An 8,545-nucleotide genomic window follows, 5' to 3' on the forward strand; every position below is an offset into this window, starting at 1 on the left:
CACTCCCTAAAAGAACTTTCCATTCTGTCCATTCTAAAGAAGACTCTAGGCTTTATTAAAATTGCTGACTATTCTGCGTTTCCCAGTTAACAAACTGGTCATGGATGTGGCACTAGAACAAAGCAGGTGCCAGGATCTCCCACCTCATTTAGCACCTAAAATTACTGCCAGACTTGCAGATCTGCCCAGTGCTACTCCAGCCTAGGACAGGACATCTGAAAAGTGCCAACTAGGAGGCAGACTGGAGGAGGCAGATCCTAACCTCTTGTTTCTAAGCTCTCTACACTTTCAAGCTCCTAGAGCAGCATTTCAGATCCAGTGTTTTTGTGAGGTTCAGTGGTTTCCTTGCTTCCACCTGTGACACATCTCTCAACCAGCATGTTCATCTTGATCAGCCATCTCCTTAATGAGCAGCTTCTCTTCCTTGTCATTTCAGGATAAAGTAACTTGATGGTGCCATACATTTTTAATTCTTCAAATCACTGAGGTGCTGGCAAGCCAATGAGAATTCAGCAGAGGACAGTCAGGGGTTAGTTATAGTTTTGTTTGGATTTTTTCTGCTTTTAATAAACATTTGGGTCTTCATGTGGAGAAGTTGTGAACTCTGGTGTATGAACTTTTGTCATTAATACAAATCCTTGTGGGCCACTGAAACATCTGGATTAGAACATGGGTTTTCCTCAAGATATACCATGAATAAACCCTGACAGTATTGAGAGCTATCATCAGAAGACAGTGTAAAAAATCCCTGGACAAATTTGCTCATTTTGGGTCTTTACTCTGAGTTCAGAAAAGCACAAAGACCTTGCTTCAGACAATAAAACATGGGCACGATGCTGTCCAGCATTGAGCCTGTCTCCTTCAGACATAGAGCTGCAATAATCCAGCCCTGCTGAGCTTTATTGAAAGTTAGTCACTTTTGGGCAATGCTGAGAGCCATTGATTTTATCTTGGCTGGATATTTAACTCCACCTTAAAATGAAAAATAGCCTTAAGAAGCCAGAGCAGCATTTCATTCCTTAAACATAGTTAAGCAGGCCCAAACTCAAGGTATGAAGTGACTGAAGGTGATTCAAATAAAAATAATCTACCCACAACCAGACAAAGCAAGGTGTGAGGGGAAAGGCCTAGTTGTTAAGATTTCAGATTGGAAAAGAGAACTGTCAAGTACTCTCCTCCAAGGAGCATCACCTTGAGTAAGCAGCAGTGATTCAGTCTACTCACCCAAGTGATGGGGAGAGCAGAGTCCAAGCTCCTAAAAACACTATAAAAGCATTATTTTTCACTTGGGATTCAAGATGTGTTAAAAGCAATTGACTGAACAGAAGTACATCTCACAGAGTGTACAAACACTGCATTCTTCCCCCCACAAGTGTACTGCCCCTCACACACAGCTTGTGTGACATAATCCACACTCTTTTCAAAGCTCAGCCCACAGCATCTGACCAGACAAAGCTTATTAAGCCATCAGCAAAGGCTTTAAAATTTAAGAGCTGACTGGCTTTCTTCAAATGCCCGTTTCTGCCAGTACCTGCCTAGGCCAGGAGCATCTGTCCAGTCATGATCTGCACAACAGAAATTCATCTGCAGCCACTTATCCTTCAAGTTTCCTTACATCACAGTGAGATACAACCAAACACTAACAACTCCTCTGCAAACACAGCTCACGGGTTCCTGTAGAGAAAAGGCACTGCAGCAGCAGTGGAAGAGCAACGCTGCCATCTGCAGACACTCAGGATTGAAGCCTCCTTCTTTGGAAAGATCAGCCCATGTAGAGATGTCATGCTGTCCTGCATTTTATCCTTTTAACTATCTCCAAATGCGTTTGTGGAGGACACTGTGCCACTGCCCAAAGCAGGAAAATTTCAAATCATGCTTTAGGCTCATTTATGACACACATGGGAGAGGCACTATGCTGTCACAGTTCTATGGAGCAGTGACCACAGCACTGCAAATCTGGCAGAACATAGTGGTGAAGATGAGAAAGTTCATCTTTATTAAAGGTATTAAAGTTCAGCTGAAACCTCCTTAAAAAAACTGAACAGTACATGGCACAGAAGACTGCATCAGAGAAAATTTAGCACATTGATTAATATACCAGAACTATTCTAAATCTGCCATTAGTAGGAAATGATCACTGCTACAGAACTGTTTGCCTTGTGATAGGGAAGGACAGGGCTACTGGGTTCACAAAAGGACTTTTACAGCAAAAAAAAGTATGATTTTTCAGGCACTTATACTATAAACATGGCAGATGAAGACCCTCTTTCTTTCGTGACCATGTTTTAATCCACGTGCAAAAATACAACTCGAGTAATACAAAAGAATCAAACGTAGCATAATTAACTGAGTAACATTCAGACAGTTTATTGGGTAAGAAGAAAGGCCAAGAGGTGCTTTAGGACACATGAACAGATGGGCTACAGATCTGTTCATCTACCAGTGCACACTCATCATCACACTGCAATACAGCTCATCAGGAGTGACCTGAAAGAAGTTTCTGAAGTTTAAATTCAGGGAAAGTAACATGGGACGGGGAAAAGTGGGGTAGAGGAAGAGAGCCACCATCTTCATCACAAAGCAAACCAATAAATGAACCTCTCTTACTACTCACTGATTACAGGTGAAGATTATTTTGGCTTAATTACATTGATTAAGTCACCCTTTGTGTTAGTTTGTATCTAAAATGTTTTCTAGTACTGACAAGCTTCTCAGAAAGCACACAGAGATAAAGCACATTTTACTCTCAAAGCTCTCTATGACAATGATGTCAGCTCAGCATCCCTGTAAGGTAGGCAAAAATCAGCTGTTTCCTGAGACACAGAGAAGTTAAATGACTTCCTCAAAACCATGGTGAAAAATGTGTTAGCTATCACACAGAATGTGTGAGCTAATATCCTTAAGAACCTGGAATGATACTGCTTTTTAAAGCAAGGGAATTGGAGGCAACCAGCATCTGCTAGTAAGAATTACCAACTTTTCATCTCAGTTTTACTATTCAAATACTTTGAATCTCTCCTACCTCAGAAAGTGTTCCACACACGTAATTTTGTACTAATGAGCTGTTCCATCTTAGTAACAAAAAGCACTGGTCCTTCCTAGCCCTAAGTAGACATCCCACCCAGGAAAGGGTAGGTAAGATACAGCAAGACTGACATACTTCAGGGCACCAATGATCTTCCCATTATTACAATTACAGCTATCAAAGATACAAGCCAAGTTACTTTAAGGAATTTAGCTGGAGTACTGTAGCTTTTTGTAAAAGAAGTAGAGAAAAGATAACTAACCATTCTTTGAAACTGAAAGCTATCCTAAAATGAAGCACACAGCTGCTACAAAGGGCAGGATTAACTCAATAAACCTGCATATCCCCTATTGCAAGGTTAACAGATTTGTCAGCTCAGCCCTTACTTATCCCTACAAAAGCTTTTGGTTTGCAGAAATGTGAAATGGGTATTGAAGCCAGGCTCTTCTTCATTCTATTTCTAAAGAAATAACAGTAGAAATTCCTTTGTATATATCTGCATTGAAAACAGTTTCCAAAACCTGCTGGACAGCATTCTCCATCCATCTGAGCTGAACTTTTGCATTTTCTCCTTGTGTTTTTAATCCTGACTAGTATTTTGCTGTAGAAAGCAGTTGCTGAAGTCCATCTTTTATTGTCCTACGCCTAGCCAGAACAGAGAGATCATTTGGCCATTTTAATAAATAAAGGATGAAACTGTGGCTCATTAAATAAGCCTGCAAAGACTCTTTCCCATTAACTTCAGCTCAGATATAACTGCTGGGTAACACTGGATAACATGAAGCTGTAAAACCAGTCTCTAAATAACTGTACCATGAAATCTGGTACCCCCAACTCAGCTCTACTGCTGTCAGTACAACCCACTAATGGGACATTGGGCTCTTACAGATTTGCACCACAAGGGCAGAACATACCTATGACAGATGCAGGGTAACACCATGTGAGTTTATTGCTGGTTTATTGCTCGTGTGTAAAAGCCCTTCACACAGTGGTTCAATACACACACTTGTTCAAAAGCAAAGCTGTGACCTGGCACCAAGAGCTCTAGTTCAACACCTGGGTCAATTCCTCTGAGCTTTCCACAGCTCCTGCAAACAAGCTTTTCATGAAAACAGGACTAAATAACACAGAAGAGAATTGTTGCCACTAGGTAATATGTTATGGATCAAATCCATCTTTGTACTGGAAGGCACGTGTTTTCCCCATTATGTTTGGCATGTTTTTCACACAGCTACATAACTGCTGAAACAATCAGCTCTCCAAAGGGCCACATGAACAGCAAGTGGCCAGGTCTGCAGGAGGAAACAAAGCAACACTGTAAGATATAGAGTGGGGAAAAGAGGTGGGGAACTTCTCTTCAGAGATCACTTAATTGTCATTCAGTGACACAAACTCTGGACTCCATTAGGAAAAATCTTGTTAACAAAATTGGTTTCTTCCTGTTTGCAGTCCTAATTTTTAGGCAGAGCCAATGCAATTATCCACATTTGGTTTTTCTTAACACTTAATCTTTCTTCTTTGCTGAACTTGGCTTCTTATAATGAGACTTTTCACTATAATACTGTGAATAATATTCTAAAAAAAAAAAACAGAAAAAAAACCACAAATGAAAAAAACTGCTTTTTTTAATCAAAAATTTGTTTTCCACCTATTTATCCATTAAACCATAGCTATTGAGAGAAATCTGGCACTCTGTAAGTGCCCCCTTAACTCAAAAACTGTCATTTCAGAGAGTAAACTCTTACCAAATACAAAAATGGAAACTATCTGTTTTTCTACCCATTGAGGGCTTTCCAGTTGCATGGTTTGCATTTACAGCTTCAGCTTTTGTAGCAGAATACACATTTACTGGTTCTGGCCTAAAGCTTGTGTTGTGGGTTATTTGTGCTCCATTTTAGCACCACAACCCATAGAGATTAATAACTTTGAAATTTCTAGACTATATGGGACAGCAGAAGGAATAGTTCATGAATCAGTATCTAGTACATTTCAGGGAGCTTGGAAAGAAAAGCTCGAAATTTGGCTAGGAAAAGCAAAACAAAAATTAAAACATACAGCAGATGAAGATGAAATACACTTACAAGGGAGTGAACTAATGGCACCTAGATTGTGATGCTAAACATTTGGCAGTGTTTTCTGATTCCCACATGGGAATCACTGGACTCTTTCACCACTGTAACAAAAGAAGTGATAAGAGCAATCGTTGTGCTTGTGAAGTGAACAGAGAGTGTGATTTGAGGCTTTATCTTTCTTTGAACTGACAGTGAAAAAATTAGCTGGCAGAAGGATGAGGTTCTTTAAACATTTCCTTGACCTTATGTCACCTTGCTCCTCAAAGTAAAGCCACACAGTTCTCCCCTTCTGAAGAACTGACAAATCACCTTTTTGAAGTCTGTTGTACAAGCTATCCAAGACCAGAAATCATGACATTCACTATCAACAGTGCAAGGTGGTCTTTCCATTCTTCTCACTGTCCATCATGGGTCATTTACACATAACATCCACAGTCCATTGGCATGAATAGTGAGTTATGAGGCCTGACCCTACAACTCTTTTCACAGTTTAGGCAGAGCACCAGCTGGTGCCAAAGTAATGCCAAAAACATAGAAAAGGCCCAGCAGCAGATTGAGTTTGGCTGTCCGCTGAGGAATTTTGCTGAAGCTCTGACTCCGGAATTGTCTTTCCAGTGAAAACGCCATGGGGATGGTGAGCAGTGGCAAGGCCATGCTGATGGTGTAACGTGTGGCCAGCACACAGAAGATCAGGTAGGGCAAGAAGAGCAGCACGGTGTAGAGGATGTAGGAGAAGGTGGGGCCAATGAGGATGGCCAGCGTGACGATTCCCGCCTGCCGGTCCGACTCCATGTCCCGCGTGTTGTTGCTGTGCAGGATGGCCTCAGTGCTCAGGGCCAGGGGGACAGCGTACAGCAGGGGTGACACAGACAGGTAACCCACCTGCACTGCGTGGGCAAACATCACAGCCAGGGGCCCAAAGGTGATCAGGATCACCACGTCGCCGAGCGCGACGTATTTAAATCCGATCCCTGCGACGAGACACAAGAATAAAATCAAGCACCGTTAAATGATTCAGATGACAGAAGAGAATGGATGACATAACATCATCAGCTTTTTGTTGCCCTGATTTTTCAGCCTTCTGATGTTTACATTCTTAGACTGGAGCTTTCTCACCGATTTTAACATAAACAAAGAGTGATGTTTATGAACTGAGCATTCCCTTCCAGAGGGAAGGACAAATTGAGGGACTTCTAGGTTGACCAGTGGGCTCAGAGAGGTGTCAACCTCATCCCCCAATCCCTGATCAAACTCCAAAAACTATGTAAGTTGAGATCCCAAAAATAAACTTCCTTCTTTCTTGTTTTCACAACCTGACAGGTCAGTGTAATTTTTTCGTGTCTGTCTAGCGACAGCCCTTTCCCACAGGAATATTGCAAAACAACCAAAGCACATGCAGCTGTGGAACAGAAACATGCTATCTCTTTTTCCTTTTTTAAGATAAGGCTTTCTCCAAACAATATAACAAAAACTATGGGCCAGGTTAAAACCATCTAGGAGTCTCTGTAGAAATGTATAGAAAGAAGGTACTTTTCAGAATGATCATGCATACTAGAACCTGATCCTGAAGAAATACAGAAAATGCTCAGAACAAATGCAAAACTGACAAGATGCTTTCAGGGAAACCCACATAACTGAAAGTCTGAAACGAAGTTATTTTTTCTTCTCCTAGTAATGATGTTTGTATCTATCCAACACAGGAAGATACTAAAATATCCTTGTCTTGTTAAGAAGAACCACAAACTGTGCAGCATTCACAGCAAAGCTCCATCTAAAGAATAACAAAACATTCCATAACAAAGTAACATTTCCACCAAAGGAAAGAAAATATGCCATTAGCTACAGTGCTAAAGGATATGAAATAAACATCACAAAAAGATTCAGCAATAGTTCTGATAAGCATCTAACGCCATATATGTAAATAATAATGCCTCAACACCACTGCCCAACTGAAGGTCTTAGTATGGCTCTTCCCACAACATTCAATTGCAAAGAACACAAGTTTACGTACCAGCACTTCAGGAAACACCACAAATATTTTATGGCAGTGCACTAGACATATCATGTGTGTCTTCTAGACACCTTTTAACAATTCAACTGATTCTATCACTTCTACATTCAGATTCATAACAAACGGGATGCAGCATTTACCTCCGGTATAAAGGAAGGAGCTGGAAAGTCCTCCAAAGTAAATCAGGGCCAGGTGCTCCAGCTTGAGCGTGGAGACAGTATAGAGCCCAGCAGCGCAGAGACAGCCCACAGTGTAGAGAAAGACTCCAAACCGGACTACGTCCTGCGGCTCCAAAATCTGGTCCACCAATGTCCTGTCATCACTCTTTTTGTGATCGATGCCTTTGGAAAAGTCATAGTAGGTATTCACCAAGTTGCCGGCTCCGTGCACAGCCAGGACGGTCACGGCGCTTCCCAGCAGCAGCCCCGGGTCGAGGGCTCCCTCGGCTCGGTACGCCAGCGCGCTGCCCAGCGCCACAGGGGTCAGCGAGGCACTGAAGCTCCAGGGCCGGAGCGCCAGCACATAGGCCGCACATTTCTGTCTCCAGCTGCCGGGGGCGGCCCCGTCAACGCCCGCCAGCGCCGAGCCTCCGCCGTTCCTCTCGCTCCCGCGGGGGCTCTCGGCGCTGATACTGATCTTCTGCACCGGGTCTGCCGGTCCCATGCTGGCCCCGCCGTGTCGCTGCAGCAGCACCTAGAAGGGGAAGGGCCGCACGTTAATGAGGCGGCGGGGCCCGTGGGGGAGAGAGGGGCGCCGCCGCCGTGGCGGCCTGCGGGGGATGCCAGAGCGCCGCCATTACCCGCCCTACCGGGACCGCCGGCCTCGCCACCCCCGCGGCCTTGCACGAGGGGTTCCGCAGCCGCCGGCACCTCCCGGTGCACAAATTAAAAAGAAAATTAAGCAGCCCACGGCGTCACGCGCGGCGGCGAGGGGGTCACCCCGCAGCACGCGCCAGCACCACGATTCACGTCATAGCCGCCGCGGAGAGCCCGAAGGCCGGCGCAGACACAGCCCACTCTGCAGCTGTCACGGGCAGCCGGACACATTTCAGCGGTGCACACCGGGCACGGCGATCCAGCGCCCCGCTCGCTTTGCGCATGCGCACGGCGCACACAGGGCTGTACCCGCAGCACGGTTTGCGCGGGGAACGACCTTAAAGTTCATCACAATCCGCCTCCTGCCATGGGCAGGGACACCTTCCACTGTCCCAGGGTGCTCCAAGCCCCGTCCAACCTGGCCTTGGACATTTCCATAGATGAGGCAGCCACAGCTTCTCTGGGCACCCTGTGCCAAGACCTCCACCCCCTTACAGGGAAGAACATTTTCCTAATATCTAAACTAAAATTCCTCTCTTTTAGTCTGAACCCATTTCCCCTTGTGAAGAGTCCCTCCTTGTAGGCCCCTCCAGATAGTGGAAGGCTTCTTTGGGATGTCCAC

At 44.3% G+C, this 8,545-nt stretch overlaps 1 protein-coding gene across 1 annotated transcript; it reads right to left on the reverse strand.

Moving 5' to 3' along the window:
* Positions 1-2,342: 2,342 nt before the first annotated feature.
* Positions 2,343-8,073, reverse strand: UBIAD1 (UbiA prenyltransferase domain containing 1). The gene is made up of 3 exons (XM_066334354.1): positions 7,908-8,073; positions 7,249-7,801; positions 2,343-6,068 (listed from the first exon to the last, which is right to left on the reverse strand). The coding sequence occupies exons 2-3, from the start codon at positions 7,769-7,771 to the stop codon at positions 5,581-5,583; spliced, it is 1,011 nt and encodes a 336-aa protein (XP_066190451.1). The 5' UTR covers positions 7,772-7,801; positions 7,908-8,073; the 3' UTR covers positions 2,343-5,580.
* Positions 8,074-8,545: the final 472 nt, after the last annotated feature.

This window comes from Sylvia atricapilla, chromosome 22 (assembly GCF_009819655.1).
Source record: "Sylvia atricapilla isolate bSylAtr1 chromosome 22, bSylAtr1.pri, whole genome shotgun sequence".
NCBI classification, from domain to species: Eukaryota; Metazoa; Chordata; class Aves; order Passeriformes; family Sylviidae; genus Sylvia; species Sylvia atricapilla.